The 22,824-nt window shown below is 38.8% G+C and overlaps 2 protein-coding genes across 3 annotated transcripts; one reads left to right on the plus strand and one right to left on the minus strand.

Annotated features, from left to right (window-relative positions):
• Positions 1-3,940: 3,940 nt before the first annotated feature.
• On the minus strand, positions 3,941-14,205 carry LOC311269045 (uncharacterized protein). Its single transcript, XM_084373024.1, has 11 exons — positions 14,138-14,205; positions 12,730-12,847; positions 12,474-12,524; positions 12,156-12,254; positions 10,199-12,062; positions 7,772-7,875; positions 7,493-7,579; positions 7,321-7,383; positions 7,037-7,072; positions 6,806-6,868; positions 3,941-6,460 (listed from the first exon to the last, which is right to left on the minus strand). The coding sequence occupies exons 2-11, from the start codon at positions 12,790-12,792 to the stop codon at positions 4,538-4,540; spliced, it is 4,353 nt and encodes a 1,450-aa protein (XP_084229150.1). The 5' UTR covers positions 12,793-12,847; positions 14,138-14,205; the 3' UTR covers positions 3,941-4,537.
• On the plus strand, positions 8,425-22,765 carry asl (argininosuccinate lyase). 2 transcript variants are annotated; one of them, XM_084373960.1, is made up of 16 exons: positions 8,425-8,443; positions 15,986-16,180; positions 16,847-16,930; positions 19,121-19,177; positions 19,292-19,389; positions 19,493-19,570; positions 19,667-19,744; positions 19,818-19,870; positions 20,021-20,083; positions 20,176-20,290; positions 21,013-21,097; positions 21,369-21,428; positions 21,538-21,621; positions 21,828-21,908; positions 22,110-22,216; positions 22,357-22,765. In XM_084373960.1, the coding sequence occupies exons 2-16, from the start codon at positions 16,034-16,036 to the stop codon at positions 22,499-22,501; spliced, it is 1,335 nt and encodes a 444-aa protein (XP_084230086.1). In that variant the 5' UTR covers positions 8,425-8,443; positions 15,986-16,033; the 3' UTR covers positions 22,502-22,765. The 2 variants fall into 2 exon arrangements, with proteins under 2 accessions (XP_084230086.1, XP_084230085.1); XM_084373959.1 differs by lacking the exon at positions 8,425-8,443 and adding an exon at positions 15,671-15,804.
• Positions 22,766-22,824: the final 59 nt, after the last annotated feature.

Genomic DNA, 22,824 nt, shown 5'->3' on the forward strand with positions numbered 1-22,824 from the left:
ATTCAGATGGATCTTGGGAGGAAACTTCCTGTTTCCACAGACTGATTTCACTTCAGACTGATAGTGGACGACCTCTGAGACTCACCCATGTAATATCAGGAAGTTCTGATGTGGTTTTTCAAAATTAAAGCACTCTAAAATGTCAAATATTTATAATATTTCTCTCTTAATTCAGATCAATATTAGGAGGAAACTTACTGTTTCCACAGACTGATTTCACTTCAGACTGATAGTGGTCGACCTCAGAGACTCACTCATGTAATATCAGGAAGTTCTGATGTGGTTTTTCAAAATTAAAGCCCTATGAAATTTCAAATATTTTCAATATTTCTCTTTGAATTCAGATGGATCTTGGGAGGAAACTTCCTGTTTCCACAGACTGATTTCACTTCAGACTAATAGTGGTCCACCTCAGAGACTCACTCATGTAATGATTTCACTATCAGTCTGAAGTGAAATCAGTCTGTGGAAATAGGAAGTTTCCTCCCAAGATCAATCTGAATTCAAAGAGAAATATTGAAAATATTTCAAATTTCAAAGGGCTTTAATTTTGAAAAACCACATCAGAACTTCCTGATATTACATGGGTGAGTCTCTGAGGTGGACCACTATTAGTCTGAAGTGAAATCAGTCTGTGGAAACAGGAAGTTTCCTCCCAAGATCCATCTGAATTCAAAGAGAAATATTGAAAATATTTCAAATTTCAAAGGGCTTTAATTTTGAAAAACCACATCAGAACTTCCTGATATTACATGAGTGAGTCTCTGAGGTGGACCACTATCAGTCTGAAGTGAAATCAGTCTGTGGAAACAGGAAGTTTCCTTTTAATATCGATCTGAATTCATATCTAAATATTGACAATATCTGACATTTCTGAGGGCTCTAATTTTGAAAAACCACATCAGAACTTCCAGATATTACATGAGTGAGTCTCTGAGGTGGACCACTATCAGTCTGAAGTGAAATCAGTCTGTGGAAACAGGAAGTTTCCTCCCAAGATCAATCTGAATTCAAAGAGAAATATTGAAAATATTTCTAATTTCAACGGGCTTTAATTTTGAAATACCACATCAGACCTTCCTGATATTACATGGGTGAGTCTCTGAGGTGGGCCACTATCAGTCCAAAGTCAAATCAGTATGTGGAAACAGGAAGTTTCCTCCTAATATTGATCTGAATTAAGAGAGAAATATTATAAATATTTGACATTATAGAGTGCTTTAATTTTGAAAAACCACATCAGACCTTCCTGATATTACATGAGTGAGTCTCTGAGGTGGGCCACTATCAGTCTGAAGTGAAATCAGTCTGTGGAAACAGGAAGTTTCCTCCTAATATTGATCTGAATTCAAAGAGAAATATTGAAAATATTTATAATTTCAAAGGGCTTTAATTTTGAAAAACCACATTAGACCTTCCTGATCTCAAATGGGTGAGTCTCTGAGGTCGGCCACTATCAGTCTGAAGTGAAATCAGTCTGTGGAAACAGGAAGTTTCCTCCTAAAATTGATCTGAATTCAAAGAGAAATATTGAAAATATTTATAATTTCAAAGGGCTTTAATTTTGAAAAACCACATTAGACCTTCCTGATCTCAAATGGGTGAGTCTCTGAGGTCGACCACTATCAGTCTGAAGTGAAATCAGTCTGTGGAAACAGGAAGTTTCCTCCTAATATTGATCTGAATTAAGAGAGAAATATTGACAATATTTGACATTTTACAGTGCTTTAATTTTGAAAAACCACATAAGAAGTTCCTGATATTACATGAGTGAGTCTCTGAGGTGGACTACTAACAGTCTGAAGTGAAATCAGTCTGTGGAAACAGGAAGTTTCCTCCCAAGATCAATCTGAATTCAAAGAGAAATATTGAAAATATTTCAAATTTCAAAGGGCTTTAATTTTGAAAAACCACATCAGAACTTCCTGATATTACATGAGTGAGTCTCTGAGGTGGACCACTATCAGTCTGAAGTGAAATCAGTCTGTGGAAACAGGAAGTTTCCTTTTAATATCGATCTGAATTCATATCTAAATATTGACAATATCTGACATTTCTGAGGGCTCTAATTTTGAAAAACCACATCAGAACTTCCAGATATTACATGAGTGAGTCTCTGAGGTGGACCACTATCAGTCTGAAGTGAAGTCAGTCAGTGGAAACAGGAAGTGTCCTTTTAATATCCATCTGAATTTGAGGAAAATATTGAAAATATTTCAATTTTCAGAGGGCTTTCATTTTGAAAATCCACATCAGAACGTCCTGATATTACGTGAGTAAGTCTCTGAGGTGGACCACTATCAGTCTGAAGTGAAATCAGTCTGTGGAAACAGGAAGTTTCCTTTTAATGTAAATCTGAATTTGAGGAAAATATTGACAATATCTGACATTTCAGAGGACTTTAATTTTGAAAAACCACATCAGAACTTCCTGATATTATATGAGTGAGTCTCTGAGGTGGACCACTATCAGTCTGAAGTGAAATTAATCTGTGGAAACCGGTAGTTTCTTTGTAATGTCAAGCTGAATTCACATGGAAATATTGAAAATATTTGACCATTAAATTGGCTTTTATTTTGAAATTCCTCATCAGAAGCTCCTGATATTGTGTTTATTTTTATGTTGGACTAATTATTCACACAGATTAATTGCCATGGCCTCCAACTGCTAAGGCTTTAATGTGATCAGAATGAGGCTGGTAAAATGATTTACGTGAATAATCAATGAATGAATTCCTTAAATGCAAAATCAATCAATCAATCAATCAATCAATCAATGAAATAATCGTTCAATCGCTTCAACAATTAATGAACAGACTGACTGACTGAATGAATGTGAAATTGCAAATTGCGTTCATAGGTCTGTGCTTTTATTTTGAATTCTGTTCTTGGACTGCATTACCGTAATATGTAGTATAAACAGGCACCGCAGAATGACTGGGGGCTAGCTTGACCGGGGTTTTCCGAGTGGAGGCTGGCTTGACTGCAGTACCGTTCCGGTGGCGGCAAGCTGGATTTAGTAATGAAATAAATCTGCCTGTGTTCATTGTCCTTGCTATCTGTGATCTTCTTTGTATCTGACTGTTTATTAATTTTTCTTAAATTGCCAAAGCAGTCGACTACTCCACTGTTAGGTTTGGTTTGCGCTGCTTATTTGTGAATTTTAAAAGTCCTTTTGCTTGAAAAAAACAAACAAACCAAACTTTCTTTTCAACATCTTTTTGTGTATTCACATCACTCTTTCTATATTAATGACGTATTTTTTATTTTTTTATTTATAACTTTGTGAAATCTTTAGCCTTTTAGTCAGGTTTTCTGCCTCTTCCTGCACTGTATATTATTTTCTATCCGTGTTACTTGTGTATTTTTCTTTTAAAATGTGCAAAATACAATCTAAATCTAAAAATGTTTTAACAATATTAGATGTAAGTCCTTTTGTTGGCTGACATTCTGTAGCTCAAAGAACTAAACATCACCTTAAAATTCCTTATTTGATGTCATTTGAATTGTTTACACAGTGGACAAAGTTCAGGTGACTCATTTATTGCATCTGACTGGTAACCACATGCAATTTCGCAGGGAAAAAAGTGTGCATCTCTATCAACCCTAACTACTCTATGGCACAAACCTCTTAAGGCTATTGTAAGATTTATCAAGAATTATAATCCTGTTATATGTATGAATATCAAACTTGGCATTTGAGCATAAACTCCTGTTCCTGCATTGAATGTTGACCAAAAAACGTGAGAAAATGTTGATAGTTTTATGATCGGCAGTAATTTTAGCAAAGCATAACATTCCATAAAGTGCAGAAAATGAGCGTGAGAGATGTTCAAGGCGACAGATTATGTTATTTGATCTCAGACTTTGAACTTTGACCTCTCATTCATACATTTATGATGTTGATGGGTGAAGAGGAGACATAAAAAACACAATCAAAATCCAAATAAGAAAGAAATCACTTTTATTGACTACTGAAAAATTGTAGAATCAGCTGATTCTAATCCTGATATTGCCATGTCAAAAATTGTACAATTGTTTTTAGGTGTAATACAATGAAAAAAAATTGAAAACATTATCTCACATTTTCTTAAAAACAGCTCAAAGTAGAATAGTGACGGCCAATATTATTTTTCACTTTTTTTAAATGAAAAAAAAAAAAAAAAAACCCAAACATTTCTAAACCAAGAACTTTACAGTTATTGCTCTCTCATGGACAAAATATATAGTGGAGACATTGCTTCTACTGTAGATTGCCCCAAACATACTGTATCTTTGACAGGTCTGTAATGAGAACCCAAAAACAAAACCCAAAAACAAAAATGTCATTTATGGTTTTCAGAACAATGATTTAACAGGTGTGGAACAAAAACTATCCAAAAATAAAAATACAGTAAAAAAACAACAACAAGCATTTATAAAAATAATCGTGAAGCTAAAATGACTATTGAAAAAGCATAGTTCCCTTTCTTTCCAACAATTCCTGCTGCTCACTGATGAAACAGCTCTCAATATCTTTTGTCAGCAGGTGTGTACACTCAGCCAATGTCCATTGGTACCTCTGGCGGACAGAGGAAATCAAAGAACGTCTTCACACTCTCGTCAATTATGACCTCTGGACTGTTGGCTGCATCTTTAAATGCTTTGAGTTTTCTGCCGTCAACCAGTTTCTTCAGATTGCTCATCATGTTTTGGTGTCGTGCATCACTGAGTAGCGAAGTAACAGCCAGGTATTTCTTCAAAACATCAAACCTTTTTCTTTCCACTAACTGGACAACGGCTTGTTCGAGAATGACAGACAAAGGATAGCCATACTCTATGACGCTCTGCCTTTGACCCCTTGCATTGCAGTAGACATATCCCGCTGAATGCATTGCAACGACATTGCAGTGCTCATCAAAGACAGGAGAGCCAGATGCGCCAAAATAAAAAGAAGACTCATAAGTTAGAACCTGTTTCCTCTGTTTAACCCATCCTGCCACATCCTCAAAGAAACGGGGAGTAACCCACTGAACGTGCCCTGGATTTCCACCGGAATGACTGCTGTGCACCTGAGCACCATCTGGATTTTCATTCTGATGCCTCTTTGCAACCTGGCTGCGGTTATTAAATGTAACAATCAAGCATGGCTCTATCATTTTCACTCTACCATCAGGATGTCCAATAATGCAAATTCCTCCACTTTGTGGAAGGAATCCAAAGTGTGTCAGGAGACCATCAGGCAAAATCTGCTCAGCACCGAGCCTTAACAAAGCCCAGTCACACTGATGTCCTGACTCATCTGAATAGTATGCAAAGCCAGTGACCTCTTCCACTTCTGCTCCTGAATCTAGCCCACCCTCCACCTGGTCCAGACTTTCATAAGAGAAATGGACAGTGACCCTCTCAGTAAGCTGCCCTGTAGTCTCACTATAAATGTTCTTAATCACGTGGCCATTTGTGAGGACGAACTTGTCAAACAGCAGGAAGCCACTTCCTTCTGCGTTCCCATTTATTCTCACATGGCAAACAGAGTTACTGAGCTCCATCAGTTTCTTCATCGTTTTCACTTGCCTGCATGTCTGATCATTCTTTCCATACTCGACGCGGAAGAGATTCTGGACTCGAGAAAGCTTAGGAACCTGAGTTTTCCTGTCCTTCACTAAATCTGCAAACTGTGAAGCTAGACCACGCTGCAATGTTTCTGAATTAGGTATTTCACGTGGTATTTGTTCTGGTGCCATGTCACCCTTTAGCTCTGGCTTCCCGTTCGGCATGTTGTCAGTCTCCGACTCAGTTGTAGCAGACTGCTGTGGAGGATCCTGGTTTCCGTCAGAGTCGGATCTCTGAGAATCATTTTGCATCATGTAAGCATCATCAAGACTGCCAGGCAGACTATTTGGTGGAGTAGACTTATCGAACAATATGATCTGGAAAGTTTTACCATCAAGATCGTCAACAAGACTTGACATTTCAGTGGTGTCATTACTGCTTTTGTCAGAGAGCACACAGTTCTTTTTGAACACTATATCCTTTAAACGACCATCTCTTTTCAGAGCTTGCTTCACTTTTTCCCCTTTGTATGCATACACAGTTATTTCCTGACTCACTTTTTTTAGTGCAGTGTTTCTCAAGATTACGGCTACATTTTCACCTCCACTTGACACCACATGAAACATCACAAGCTCGCCATATGGAAAACGAGGGGCACGATCTAGTAGCTTTGGTTTGTCTACAGCTTTAATGTACTTGACAACCAGCTGTTCATCCTTACTTAATAAGCTGCATGGAAAGTGTGAACTGATAGCTTTCCCATTTTTTAAAATAACAAGCTCTTTGCCTTCATTCTGTCCTGCATTTTTTGTAAACATTGGACTTCTCTTCAGCACCTCCTCAACAGTTCCAGCTTGATTGCAGGTAAATATTAAGCGTTGGTTTTTCAATTGCCATGGAAAAGAATGGGTTGCATGTGACTTCTCTCCCTGGGAATGAAATACAATTAATACTTAATTTAATTACAACAATTCGTATTCCATTAAAATAAGATCAGTCTCAAACCATCCGTGCATTAGCTACACCTGTTTATTAGACCGACAACACTTATCATCTCAAACACAAGGCTGAAGTTAAATGAAACCACACACTGACACATACTAAATCAGTTTTTATCATGTGCTTTGAACACAAGACAAACCAAAACAAAACAGGAAGTTGTACCCTGCAAGTTACATTAAAATATTAGACAAGAAAAATCAATCTGTACCAACTATAGTTATTATTTGCAAACACAGATGTAAAATAAAAATATAATAAACAATACAACAAACCTTTGCAACAGGTTGAAAATTAGAAGCTTGGCTGCTTCCCTCATCCTGGTCATCTGCTTCTCCCTTGGATAACAGGCAGAAAATGTTATCAATAGCAATGTATTAGAGAATGCACACTTAAGACTTCAGACATGCTGTTACTGTGTTTTCATTTACTTCCCTGATAAGAGTGACAGATTTATGAAGTAATCAAACCCATTTAAAAATCAGTCAACATGAGAGAATCAGTACCTTAATGGCTTTGTCCATTGGTCCTTTATTTCTGGGCTGACACGAAGAGACAAACAACACTGTTATCATCTCAAACACATGGCTGAAGTTAAATGAAAACATACACTGACACGTACTGTGTTTTCATTTACTTCCTTGATAAGAGTGACAGACCTTTATGAAGTAATCAAACCCATATACATCAGTAGACACGGGAGAGAATCAGTACCTTACAGTACCAACTATAGTTATTATTTGCAAACACAGATGTAAAATAAAAATACAACATTTACAATACAACAAACCTTTGCAACAGGTTGAAAATTAGAAGCTTGGCTGCTCTCCTCAACCGGGTCATCTGCGTCTTCCTTGAATAAACAGGCAACTGTGTTTTCATTTACTTCCTTGATAAGAGCGATAAAGCTTTCTAAATTAATCAAACCCATTTAAAATCAGTCAACAGGAGATAATCAGTACCTTAATGGCTTTGTCCATTGGTCCTTTATTTTCCATCTGAGTTTCGAGCTGAGTTTTGACAACACTGAAATGAGGGGATGTAGTATCTTACCTACAGGAAAGAAATATGATGAATTTATTATGACTTACAGTACTCATGCAATCATCATTTAGTGTATTCATATCAATGTGACATTCACTGTGATTCATTTCTTTAGACACACGACCATACAAACAACAAATGTAATAATCTAATCTAATCTAATTAAAAACAAGAGGAACAAAAACACAGAAACATACCATGGGGAAAAACAGGGAGACGCTGGAGAACACTGGAGTGAACAGGCTCAGGTGAAATACAGGAGGCTCACACAAGGAGAACACAGGGTGGTAACAGGAACGAACTGACAAAGACAGAAGGAAGCACACAGGCTTAAATAGAAACAAAACTAACAAGGGAACGAGATGCAGGTGGAGTAAGGCGGGGAAAGGACTGGTGAGGGAAAGGAACGGAAAAACACTAGAAGGAGGGAAAAGCTAAAGAGGGAAATGCAGAGCAGGTGTGGACCACAAGGAGGGAAAACAGAACACTGGAAAAAGGGCAAAAGACACCACAAGACCAGAAAACACCTATAAAACACACATAATGAAACAATATCCATGACACCTCTTTTGATGGTGGGACACAAATCTCTTTCTCACTCTATTGCCACAAAATGAATCTTAATCAAATGCAAGCCAATGCTCTTTTTTTTTTTAAACAAGGAAGGTATAAAATATGCCCAATTATTACACGGCTCTATTGAATGCTGCTCTCTGATTGGTCCATCGCTGCGTTCTACGGTCTGTTATTTCTGTATAATGACCGTCGTCAAGCATAACAGACCGTTGCTAGGGACGGCGCTCTGAACATGTAGCAACATAAGCAAGACAGCACCGCTGTCCAGCTGCTCTCTCAGGACGGCCTCGAAGGTGAAAGTGAACGTGAACACTTTACCGAGCAATCCTTGTCGCTGCTGAATCATTGTGGGTGATTATTTATCATTTATTACACGGGTCTATTGAATGCTGCTCTCTCGGGCAGCTAGTGAAAGTGAAAGTGAAAACTTTACCGAGCAATCCTTGTCGCTTGTCGTATTTTATTTCTCCATAACAACCTCCGAACTATACATTATCCCTTACATAAAGAACAATACATAAGCCTAATAGTTATTAATTACATAACAGCAGAAGAGTATTCTATGAAATTTAAAAACTGACATGCCCTACCACAAATGTCTAACACTGGCAGAAATCTGTCACAAGTTTCAGTAAAGATCATAGCACATTCTGCTGTTGCATCTTTTGTTGATACAAAAGGGTTTTTGCTTTAACTTACCAAAGATGTGTGATCAAAAAGCTTTTTGAGCGGTTCACAGTACATATAGCTTCAACTTAACTGCTACCAAAAACTTGAAAAAGTCAAAAGACCAGTTTGATCCGGTCATGAACAGGATGACTGGCTTGATGCTCCGCCCTGTTCTGACATCATCGTAGTTGATTTGGCGGGTTGTTACCTGAAACTATGGGAGGGTGCTACAGGGGGAGTGCAACAGGAAGGAGTCAGATGCATTTCACTCCACAGTGTACATAAACAGTAATCCCGGTGCAGGGATAGTTAAGGGAACTTGGCTTTGAAGTTTGACCTCTTATTCATACATTCATGTTTATGGGAGCAAATAGTACATTCAAAACACAATCAAAATCCAAATATGAAAGAAACCACTTTATATTAATGAATCATTATTTATTTTACAAAACTGCCTATTTTTCTATAATGAATACAAGTAAGATCATTGACACATTCTCAAGACAGATTGTATCAACACAATGACAGTATGACAGAATATTGCTTCATTCAGTATTGTACATTTGTTTGTAAATGTAATACATCAAAAAATAAGGTGAAATCGCAATTAAAATCTCACAGGTGATTTTATTTTATTAAAAACATACATACCGTTATTGGTATCAACATCATGATGGATGACAGAATATTTCTAGTCCAAAATTGTACAATCGTTTTTGTGTAATTCAATACAAAAATCATTATCTCACAGGTGATTTTCTTTAAAACAGCCCAAAGCAGAAGAGGGTAGAAAAAAAGAGCAAGCCTGATACTGCATTTCTGAAGCTGATATTATTTCGAGTTTTAAAAATCTGCATCTCTTTTTTTCAATAAAAATAAACATTTCAATAAAAAATAAACATTTCAAAACCAAAAACTTTACAGTTTTTGCTCTCTCATGGACAAACACACAAAACAGATCTGAACTGCAATTTCTTGTTATTCACCTGAAAACATACGGTGTACCCCAACACTGATGTACTGTATCTAATATTGGCTGATAATTCTGGCTGTTTCATTCATCAGTTGGGCTACAAATGAAATCCAACCAGTGCAGTAATTTTTATAACGAGCAAGCACAGAACACAAATATCATTTACATTGATTTGACAGTTTGAAAACTATGCAAATTCCATGAAAAAAAAACAAGCATTTAGAAAAATAATTTTGAGGCTAAAATGACTATTGAGAAAGCATAGTTCCCTTTCTTTCCAACAATTCCTGCACCCCTCCAGTATTTAACAACAAAAGTATCCTCTCATATGAAAAAAGACGACAGTCACTGCTCACTGATGAAGCTGCTCACACTATCTTTTGTCAGCAGGTAGCTGTGTACACTCAGTCAATGTCCATTGGGACAGGTTCCTCTGGCCGACAGAGAAATTCAAAGAACGTCTTCAAGCTCGCATCATTATAGACCACTGGACTGTTGGCTGCATTTTTAAATGCTGTGAGATTTCTACCTTCAACCAGTTTCTTCAGATTGCTCATCATGTTTTGGTGTCGTGCATAACTGCAAGCGAGGTATTTCTTCAAAACATCAAACCTTCCTCCTTCCACTAGCTGGACAATGGCTTGTTCGATAATGAGGGATACAGGATAGCCATACTCTATGACGCTCTGGCTTTGGCCACTTTCATTGCAGTAGACATATCCCCCTGAATGCATTGCAACGACATTGCAGTGCTCATCAAAGACAGGAGAGCCAGACGAGCCAAAATAAAAAGAAGACTCGTAAGTTAGAACCTGTTTCTTCTGTTCAACGCATTCTGCCACATCCTTAAAGAAACGGGGAGTAACCAACTGAACGTGCTCTTGATTTTCATGGTAATGCCTCTCCACAACTTGGCAGCGGCTATCAAATGAAACAATCAAGCATGGCTCTATCTTTTTCACACCACCATCAGGATGCCCAATAATGCATATTCCTCCACTTTGAGAATGAAATCCAAAGTGTTTCAACAGACCATCAGGCAAATTCTGCTCAGCACCGAGCCTTAACAAAGCCCAGTCATACTTGTGCTCCGTTTCATCAGAATATTCAAAACCAGCGACCTCTTCCACTTGTGCTCCTGACTCCATCTGGTCCAGACTTTCATAAGAGAAATGGACAGTGACCGTCTCATCAAGCTGCCCTGTACTCTCACTATAAATGTTTTTAATCACGTGGCCGTTTGTGAGGACGAACTTGTCAAACAGCAGAAACCCACTTCCAGCTGGTCTGCCATTTATTCTCACATGGCAAACAGAGTTACTGAGCTCCATGAGTTTCTTCATTGTTTTCACTTCCCTGCATGTCTGATCATTCTTTCCATACTCGACGCGGTAGTAATCCTGCATATAAGAGGGCTTAGAACCTTGCAGAGTTTTCATTCTTTTCACCAAATCTTTGTACTGTGACGATGGCTTACACTGCATTGTGTCTGGATTTCTTTCTGATGCCATGTCACCCTTTAGCTCTGGCTTCCCTTTCGGCCTGTTGTCAGTCTCTGACTCCGTTGTAGCAGACTGCTGTGGACGATCTTGGTCGCCATCACAGTCGGATCTCTGATAATCATTTTGCATCGTGTAAGCATCATCAACACTGCTAGGCGGACTTTCTGGTGGAGGAGACTTGTCGAGCAGTGTGATCTTGAAAGTTTTACCGTCAAGATCGTCAACGAGACTCGACATTTCAGTGGTGACGTCAGTGCGTGTGTGAGAGAGCACACAGTTCTTCTTGAATACGTTGATAAGTAAACGACCATCTCTTCTCAGAGCATGCTTCACTCTTTCCCCTTTGTATGCATAAACAGTAATTTCCTCAATGTCTTTTTTTAGTGCTGGGTTTCTCATGATTCTCACTACATTTGTACCTCCCTTTGTCAACACATGAAACATCACAGGCTTGTCAGATGCCCCCTTTCTTCGGGAATTGATGTAGCCTCGATTTTCAAACGACTGCTTCGGCTTGCCTACAGCTTTAACGTACCTGACAGTCAACCGTTTTTTCTTAATTAAGCAGCATGGAAAGTGTGAACTGATAGCTTTCCCATCTCTTAAAATAACAAGCTCTTTGTCTTTGTTTTTTTCTGCAATTCCCTTAAACTTTTCACTTCTCAGCAGCGTGCTCTCAACGGTTCCCGCTTTATCGCATGTAATATTTGTGGGTTTCCTGTCAACCCAGCACCACTCGAAAGAATGGGTTGCATGTGGCTTCTTTTCCTGGGAATGAAACAGAATTGAGTCTCATTTAATTTAATCATAATACAACCAATTTTTCCACTCTTGAAAAATCCGTCTATTCATTAGCTGTACCTGTTTATCAGGAGGGCGGCTGGGGGCTGGAGCTGATCCCAGCTGACGTTGGGTGAGTGGCATGGTACGCACTGTAGAGGTCACCAGTTTATTCAAGTCCTGACACAAGAAGACAGATGAGACTTTACCCTTGATATATCATCTTAAAAATATGGCTGAATTGAATGAGAAGACATAACAGATTGTTGCTCCTTATACATAAGAAATTATCTGACAATAACAAAAAAAGTTGAGCCCCAGACAAGAAAATTACATCTGTGTGTATGCTATCTATGTTTCTTATATGTAATCACAGATACATAAAATAATATCACAAACCTTTGCAACAGGTACATCAGGACGCTGACTGTTTTTCTCATTCTGGATTTTCTGAAAATGACATTAATAGCAGATTTTTTACATGTTTTTTTTTATTAATTAATTTTATTGATTAAGAGATAAAAAGTTGGATTAAAATACCAAAGCCATAGAAATCAGTAGTCTCACAACTCAAAATATTGTGGTAAAGGAAACAGCTTGGATTAAACTGACAAGACTTGAGTGTACAGTTCACGACACAGGAGAAAATATTTACCACGACAAATTTGTCCATTGGTCCTTTTTCTTCAGGCTTTAACTTCAGCTTCATTTTTAACATGATGTTTCCGTCTGAATATTTTTGATGCTGAAAAGAAGGTGATGTAGTGTCTTCCCTACAGGAAAAGGCAAATATGATTGATTTCTAATTATTTACAGTACATGTGCAGTAACGATTTAGTGCCCTTAGATACACCACTCAAAAGTTTTTGAACACAAAATAAAAATTCAGATATGTTTTAGAATAAACAATCAAGTGAAACACTCAAATGCCCCAATATCCCTAACTTATTTTGAGTAGCATAAATATGACATGTCATATGTTGTGATTCCCTTCATAAAAACAAAACAATAAGAACTAAGTTCTCTTTATTTTTATATTTCTATTTTCTATTTCTTGTGTGTTTATGATCCCCTGGCAATCTGTTTACATGTTTGTACCTTGTGCTGGTAGCTACTAAATAAAGTTAATATATATATATATATATATACACACATATAGATATAGATATAGACATACACACATGTATATACACAGTATGTACATGTGTGTATATATATACAGTATGTCATAAAAAAAATTAAAAAAAGATTTGCATTACCTTTACACTTTTCTGAAGAAAGCTTCAGGTAATGTTGTCTAGCTGTTGCTAATATCCAGCTGGTGCAAAATAAATCTTCCAATTTTTGTGACCAAAGCTATTCAATTAGGCTCGTTTGAGATCAGCCAGGCCTGCACAGAATCGATCAATGGCGATTGTCGCACAATGCACACAAAAACGTGTGGTACGGTCTGCTCAGATGAGTTATATACAGCAGCAAACTGATATGAAGCTGGTTTACTTGAGAATTTAAAATGGAGGTTGATCCATGAACCCAAATCTCAGATCGCCTGTGTACAGTTTTAATTGGTTGTGGCGTCATAATTCACAACAACTGAAGACTGCATACCAACTGATACATGTGTCTGACAAGATTTAAATCGATCGGAATCACATCTAACAGGATGGGAGTGTTTCAATGACCTTTAAGACTGTTCATCTCGAATGAGCCTATTGTTGCTTAGGTGTAGCGGCGCCTACTTCCTGTAACCTCATACAACCTCTGCTTGCACTTTTTGCACATTATTACCATAAGAAAAGATGCCTTTGTGACTTGCGTGCAATATTCAGAAGACACTTATTACATTTGTTTATTAGCTACTATAACTTATTGTTTCTCATACTCTCGCATATTATTGCATGTGTCGCAGCAGACAGCATGCAGTCGACTGCAGTGTCTTTTAAAGTTGCATTGCGCCAGCTAGTCGAATAATAAGTTATTGTACTCGATAAGGACCCGTAGCTGTTTCTGAGATCTTTAACCGATACAGCGCAGTTTAAGGATGTTTTTCAGCTTGAACTTACCAAAAACTCGTGCACAAAAGACGGCTCTGTTGTTGTAGCCTCGTCAGTCAAACTTCCCGCCGTTCGACGGACGTCTTGACGTCATCGCGCTCCTCAAACACTTTAAAACATTTCCTGAAAAGGTTTAATGATTAAATTCATGTTTCTTGTTCATTCTCAAACTGCACGTCATGTATTCTGGCATTGTGAATACACTAAAAGACTGTGGCAAGATAGTTCGAGCTTACTATATCAACATTATGTCACATTAACATTATTATATCTATTTTAATCATTTCTTTTGTGTTCTCTTTATTTTTATATTTCTATTTTCTATTTCTTGTGTGTTTATGATCCCCCTGGCAATCTGTTTACATGTTTGTACCTTGTGCTGGTACTAAATAAAGTTCATATATATATATACATACATATAGATATAGATATAGATATAGACATACACACACATATATACACATATTGTCTTGAAACTACGAAAAAACATTTTTGGTCGGAACAGACATTTTGCAATAGTTTTATTTGTATATTTATTTATTTATTTTGAGAATATATGTGCATTAACAGTATGTACACAAGCTGCCAATACCAGGGGCATATACATACAGTTTATATATATAAAATAAAAAATCTAATTGAAAAAAAATATTCAAAAAATTACATATTCATGTTACATGTTCATGGACACGGGAAAAACCTTTAATTGATTGTCCACATGAACTACACTGCAGACTCTTCAAAGTGACAAACAAGAAGATCCGTGATACATATGCTCCTCTCCACTATGAGATGTCATATCGATGTATAACATTTGCCGAATTTACAAGAAGGGCCAAATAATTAAGAAATTATCATAGAAAACGTTATAAAAAGTATATAAAGTTTGTCCCAACCAACAACACGCAAAATTGAGAGATTTTATAAGGGAGTCTGGGGAATTCCTCTCCCTCTTCATCTCCTTGCTGTTGTCGATTGCAGTTGGTGTGGCTGCTTTGACCTACAGTATGTTGGTTTTCACATATTCTGTCTTCTGTTTTCAAATTGTTACACATTTTTGTTAATAACTATAAGATATAAGTTACCCTGGCCATTCAAAAATAATACAAACACATGAATGTCACACACCATATACTACAACGTCATTATATAGACCGACTTCTCGACACCCCCTACTGTGACCGACTTCCAGCGTCCTTGTACATGTTTACAATAGTGTTATCAGTCCACATGAAATGTTCAGTTCTTGATAAATAAATAATAAATAAAAAAAGTCCATATTTTGGTTTGGAGCCCGCCCATCTCACCTTGTGGATGTGGAATTTCCCTAATAACAACATTAACTGTACAAAGAAAATCATTTTCCTTCTCGTTATATTCAAAACAAATAAAAATGTCTCTGCCTTGCAGCTAGATTGTTTTCCTTCCTATAAAAAGTTGATTATGTAATACCAGTTACGCATTACGTCACACGAAATGGAGCGTCGAACGTCTTCAGTGACGTCTCTTAAAGGCACAGACACTGTTAGTTGGATAGAAATATCCTCGTTCACGCCTCAAGACTTTAAGACCCGGTGTACAAACCTTTGTGTCGGCAGTCCGCTTTCCATCAGGCGGAACATTTCATCAGACAGAACCGCTGCAGACACCAGATAAACATCATGGCCACTACAGAGGTGAGGTTTAGCTGTAGGAGCCCCGGCCACCAGCATCCACGTGTTGTTATTTTAACACCCAGCTGGAAACTTAAATAAGCCAGCTGTCAAACCCTCTGCTCCTCTTCTCTGCTAATCAACGCTGTATTATAACTGTTGAATGTTGTGTAGCTAACATGGTCTGTCTCTGCTGCTCACCCAGGGGAGTAAACTTTGGGGAGGTCGTTTCGTGGGAGACACTGATCCTGTCATGGAGAAGTTCAACGCATCCATCGCTTATGACCAGAGGATGTGGGATGCTGACATCCGAGGGAGCAAGGCTTATGTGAAAGCTCTGGAAAAGGCAAAGCTGGTCACCACGGATGAGATGAACACGATTTCACAAGGGCTGGATCAGGTAAACACACACACACACACACACACACACACACACACACACACACACACACAGAGAGAGAGAGAGAGAGAGAGAGCTGCACCCAGCTACAGGGAAAACAGCCCTAAAGTTCACCACACAACCACATCACAAGATCAAGCTGGCTGCATGATTATTAACTTTCTTCTCTCACAAATACAAATACACACTCCTGTTGGATTGTGGGTATGTGTGCCACTGTCTGCCCTCCGGTGTGGATGTAAGTTAATAGATGACAGCTGAAAATGTGCCATGGCGCAGAATTCCTCTCTGTATTCTGCTGTGTGTGTGGTGAACAATACTATCGCCATGTGACGGATGTCAGCTGCCACACAGCTCCAGTGATTCTTTCACCCACACAGTCAGGTCAGCTTTCAGGGCGCCCTCTCTGCACTGATGTTCTGCTTTGTCAATGCAAGTAGCAGTAGGCAACCAGCACAATACACAAACACAGGCGATGTTCATAATATGAAGTAAATGTCTACATGAGGGTGAATGTTGCCTAGAATTCAGTGGGTTCATACATATGTTATGTACAACTATTTAAAAGCAGCTCTTTATATGTTTATTTACAGCAAAGTAAAGATATTGTATTGCACTGTATGTTTTTAGCCTACTTATTGATACAGCCTCTATTTAAACCTCCAGATTTCTGATGAGTGGTCCAAAGGTGTTTTCGTGATCAAACCCGGAGATGAAGACATTCATACGGCCAATGAGCGCAGGCTAAAGGTGAGGTAGAGCTTGTTTGCTCTTCATAACTCTGCAGGAGTGAGTAAAAGTACATTTCACACAAGAATATCACCTCATTTACACTCTGTATTCAACTGCGATCTAAATCTGGACACGTTATCTGAATAAGGAAAAATGCATGTTAATGCAAGGTGTAAATGCGTAGCAGAACACAGAATGTGATCTGATCTGCAACAAACCAGGACAACTTCACACAATCAAAGAAAGTAATAACTTAATGTATTAGATATGCCGAATTAACAAAAGGGGACAAATGATTAAGAATTTGTCCCAGACATTGTTTGACAGTGTTATAAAGTTTCCCCCAAAGCAAAAACCCACAAAAGTCTGTGATTTTTAATGGAGTCTGGGGTTGATTCAAGTTCCTCACGGAGGACAGAGCTCCAGTCTCATTGAGGATATGAATGCAGTAAACATACTAATAATACTTTTTTTTTTTATATAGCGCTTTTCATGGAACACAAAGACACTGTTAAAAAGCAGAATAATAAAAACAACACAATAAAAATACAAAAAGGGACAAGTTATACATTAAAAAACATTTTAAAACGGTGGGTTTTGGCGAGTGTTTTGAAGGGAGTGAGGTCTGTACAGTCTCTGATGTGTGTGGGGAGGGAGTTCCAGAGGGAGGGGGCAGCTACTGAGAAGGCTCTGTTGCCCCAGGTTCGGTTCTTGGTCCTGTGTGGTGGAGTGAGGAAGTTTGCGTTGGAGGAGCGGAGGTTGCGGGACGGGTTGTGGCGGTGGAGCAGGTCGGCGGGGTAGGGGGGGGGCCTGGTTGTGGATGGCTTTGTGAGTGAAATACAGGTGCAAACCCTAGGACAAGGAATTGTTGTGTGACAAGAGACATTACTACTCAGTTAGGAAGCAGAAAGGATCTTGTAACATTTATCGGTCAGATGATTAGGAGGATTATTCTGTTTTTATCGTACAACTTATACATTGTACTGTATTGAAGTCAGACAAGAAAAGAAACACAAGTGATCAGACAACCTGTATGATCCTCTGACTTATAATTATGTCGCTGCATTGCCAGATGTTAGCAATTGTCTTTGTGAGTACAATGTTATAATTACCAATGAGAACGCTGGCCAAAACTTTGAAAATAGGACATATCAAAATAGGACAATTATACTTTAATTAATGGTGCCTATGCTTAACAGATTTTTAGGTTCTGGTCGGAGGCATTATGCGTAAAGTAGCAGTGTCATTATCTTACCATTTAGCTGCTGTAAGTTCCCATTTTCTCACTTAAGAAGTAATTATAGTTGGCCTTCATTCACTCAACAAATACTGCTTGTGTAGCCTAATCTACCTATATTATTGTCCAAAAACTCACAAACACCAGTGAGCCACACTGTTACACTTGGTGACATGTCTCTTCTTTACAGAGAACATGGGCATTGTAGTTTATTTTGAGACAATCTTTCTATTCACCGACCGGCTACTGTAGATACTCAGTCGAGCACCAAATCATTTTATTTTACTTAAGGGTGTGCCATATCATATCATTCATGATAATATCAGTATACGTTAATAATGACAATATTCCCACTTGCTGATGTAACGGTGTCATACTATTACACACAGCAACAACAAGCATGGCTGAAAGTGAAAGTAACTTTGCTTCCCGCTCCACGACAACTGCAATAAGACAGTAACAGCGAAAGGGGGCAATAAAACAAACTTAAAGGCTGAGTCACAATGTTTGTTTTTCATAACTTCTGGGTAGAAAACAGATGCCTCACACACAAGCTTACATACTCATGATTATTTCCCTAAGTGTGAACATCTAATTAATCTGAAATGCATGTTTTTATGCTTCTATAACTCATTAATAACAACACTTTGAGCAACATTAGGTTGAAGACCTTATTTACCTGAAAATGCCTGTTTACTCATAGCTTTTGTTTGTCTCAGGTGTCACTGTTGTGTCGATATTGAAGACGCTAGCAAGTGAGTCAAATTAGCACAGTAGAGAACTCGTCTATGTAGGTCGGACCAACATGTTTAACTATATATCTGTACACGTTACAGTTGCAGCTGAAAAGATCAACAGAAATACACAAGTCTGCCGATTTGTCATTTCTCTACAATGTAAACCAACAGCGAGATTTCTATCAGGTAGTGATTGTTATTGGTTGCCTGACGTCATGGTGATTTTTTCTTCAGGAGCTGATTGGTGCACCTGCAGGGAAGCTGCACACTGGCAGGAGCAGAAACGACCAGGTTTGTCTTTGCAGTATTAAGAATGTTTGCAGGTGCAGCCTGTGTATCACATCATTATAAAGGCTAGCTGATACAGTATCATGAGGCCGTGCTGTGTGTGCTTGGGTTGACCAGGTCGTGACTGACATGAGGCTTTGGCTGCGAAATGCAATCTCAACCCTGACGGAGAATGCCCTACAGCTGATATCTACCCTGGTGGAGCGGGCGGCAGCGTGAGACAGACACTGGTGCATGCAAACACACACATCTACTCGTCGCCGTGCTTTTTTTAAAGTTGCCCTTTGGTGTCTTCTGTCGCCTCTTTCTGAACCTCAGAGAAATTGACGTCCTGTTTCCTGGTTACACCCACATGCAGAGAGCTCAGCCAATCAGGTGGAGCCACTGGATTCTAAGGTGACTGAAAACCACACTGCAAATCTCCCACCTTTTATACATTAGATGACGTGTTGTTCATGTCAGTCTCGTGCTTCTCTTCCCCCACTCCTTCAGTCATGCTGTTTCCCTGAGCAGAGATGTGGACCAGCTTCAGGAGATCAAGAAAAGAGTTGATGTTTTACCCCTCGGCAGGTAAACTCACAGTCTGGCAAATGATTTTCACTCACAGACATAATCGGTTAATAAATCCCGTTCTTGTTTTCAGTGGTGCGATCGCAGGGACACCATTTGACATCGACAGGGAACTGCTGCGCAAAGGTCAGAATAAAAATGACCAGAATCACTGTCCTGTCAAACATGTGTGAGAGTGTTTTGTTAGGGCTTCCTTTCACCTCTGTCTTATTTATTTATTAAATATATATTTCTAAAAACTGAAGCTTTATCATTTCTTTTCATGTGGATCTGTAGAGTTGGAGTTCAGTGGCATCAGTCTGAACAGCATGGATGCCACGGGCCAAAGGGACTTTGTTGGTATGTAAATCTCAGCCAGATTCATGCCTACATTAAAATAATAGTAATGTTTTCTAAGTATCTTTGGTGTTTGCATGTGTGTGTTTCCTCAGTGGAGTTCTTGTTCTGGGCCTCGTTGTGTTTGACCCACCTCAGTAAGATGGCTGAGGACCTGTTGCTGTACAGCACTAAAGAGTTCTCCTTCATCGCTCTCTCTGACGCCTACAGGTCAGTCAGTGTGTCATTATGTGAACCTAAATCACAGTTTGCACACACTTTTATTAACACTGCACAAATCTTTAGTAATTGATATTTTAAAATTGCCTTTTTTGTCACACGATGTAGAGCCTTCCGTATGAAAGTAAAGATTGAGTTGATGTTAACATGCATGTCGTGAAATATATTTCATTGCTTACACGATCTGTTGCCTTTGCTCTTCCCTGTCACTCAAATATGGGAAACAGCTGTCAACATGTTGTTTAAACGCTACAACGCAATAAAATGCAAAACATCTTCCATGTTGCTCCAGCATTATCACTTGATGCAACAGGAACACACCAAAGTCAGAAGAATTTATGAACTTGGGAAGTGGGACCATTGGAGGAGCACATGAATGCAGCATTACGCACTGTATGGTATCAAAGTGAAAAATGGAGTGTAATCTTTCAGTTTAATCTGACTTTATTGTCACACATTTTACCTTCATCAAAAAACACCCAGCTCCTTGGATTCGGATATAGCACTACGCTGTATTGTGATTTTGCAGCTCAGCTGTCAGTCTGGCCTTGTGACGTTCATTTTAAATCTTAGAGCCGGTGTTACTGCTAACTGCTGCACAGTTCATGAAGCCCTGTCATTTATTGTGCTTACATATTTCTTCCTTCTGATCTATACTTGTGTGTGCTTGTGTGTGTGTGTGTGTGTGTGTGTGTGTGTGTGTGTGTGTGTAGCACTGGCAGCAGTCTGATGCCTCAGAAGAAGAATGCAGACAGTCTGGAGCTGATCAGGAGTAAAGCAGGTCGTGTCTTTGGCAGAGTAAGACCTCTGACTAAAGATACACTTTTGTTAAATCATTTATTTTTTCCGTTCACTGAAGGAAATGACTCACTTTGCCAGTTCAACAAAATGCATAATGTGGAAAAACTGTTTTTCCTTCAGAAGGTTTTCTCTGGAATACCAGCGCCCTCATGTGTCATAAACCGATCATTATCATTCTGGATGAACCTTTTTTTTTTCAGGGCAGCTTTTATAATCTCTATGACTCGTTGCAGTTTTCCTGTAAAACTCAACTTTGTCTGTATTACAGTGTGCAGGCTTCATGATGACACTTAAGGGCCTGCCCAGCACCTACAACAAAGACCTGCAGGTGTGAATCTTTAACTTTCGCCTCATGAGAAGGACATTTTTTGTGGACATTTCCTTTGTAACATTTCTGTCGCGCTGTCTTTGTCCTTGTCCTTGTCATCCTCCCTCAGGAGGATAAGGAGGCCATGTTTGACTGCTATGATACCGTTCTCCCTGTGCTGCAGGTGACAACTGGGGTCATGTCAACTCTCAAGGTCAGAGATTTAAGTCACTGTTGATCAATATAAAAGTAAGAGGAAAGAAGCAAAAACAGTGTGTTTGAGTTTTGCTTTAATGTGCTATTTTGAACTGTTAATGTTGAAAAATTAAAACTGGAAACTACTGTTCTCGATCTCTCAGCCTTTAAAAAGACAAAATGACAACAATCTTGTGTCATCTGATGTTCCCTCCTGTGTTTCAGATTAACCAGAGCGTGATGGAAGCGGCCCTCAGTCCGGACATGTTGGCAACTGACTTGGCCTATTACCTTGTGAGGAAGGGGGTGAGTAGTGTTTACATGAATTTCCATCCAAATGCAAATAGAAAGACTATTTATTTCTTTTATCTTTTATCGTCTGGCTTGTAACAGCTTGTCTGTCTATTTGACAAGATAAACATTATAACAACAACATAAATAAATATTAATAGTATTTTATGGTTTTACATGTATTTTCCTGTTACAGTGTGTTATTCTGTGTTGCAGATGCCATTCAGAGAGGCCCATGGTATCTCTGGTAAAGCTGTGTTCACTGCTGAATCCAGAAATCTCGCCCTGAATCAACTCACTGTGGAAGACCTGAGTGCTATTAGGTGACTGTTTGCTTCTCATGAACACACCTACAATCCTAAAATCCCTGAAACATAACTGCAGTTTCTCCTTCAACCATTTTGTCTCATGACTTTCTAAATTTCCTCTCTGTCTCTTCTCTGTTCGTGCTCTGTCATGTTAGTCCTCTGTTCGGAAGTGACGTATCCTCGGTGTGGGACTACAGGAGCAGCGTGGAGCAGTATAGCGCCCCTGGAGGGACAGCCAAGAGTAGTGTCACTGCACAGGTGGCGCACCTGAGGACCTGGCTTGAGGCGCAGGCTCAGTGACCTCCACTGAATTTAACCTCAACCTCTTTTGAATCAAGTTTGCTGCCAGAAGTTAGACGAAGGATGAAAAATCACATTTAGGTCAATGGACTTGAGAACCATGTTGCCTTTCCAGAATTTCTCACCTCTTCTTTTTAAGCACATATGACTTAGTAGGTCAGAAGGTTGATATGTAACCGAAGGATGTTTCTATTGATCATGTGCCTCATGTATGACTGCAATGTTACAAAGGACCTGTAATAAATAAATGTTACTGAAACAATTTTTGCAAGAGGAAACGAGTCTCGCTCTGAAATCTCTTGAGGTGAGTGCCTAAGGGACGT

This window comes from Pagrus pagrus, assembly GCF_965226575.1.
Source record: "Pagrus pagrus genome assembly, chromosome: 14".
Lineage (NCBI taxonomy): Eukaryota > Metazoa > Chordata > Actinopteri > Spariformes > Sparidae > Pagrus > Pagrus pagrus.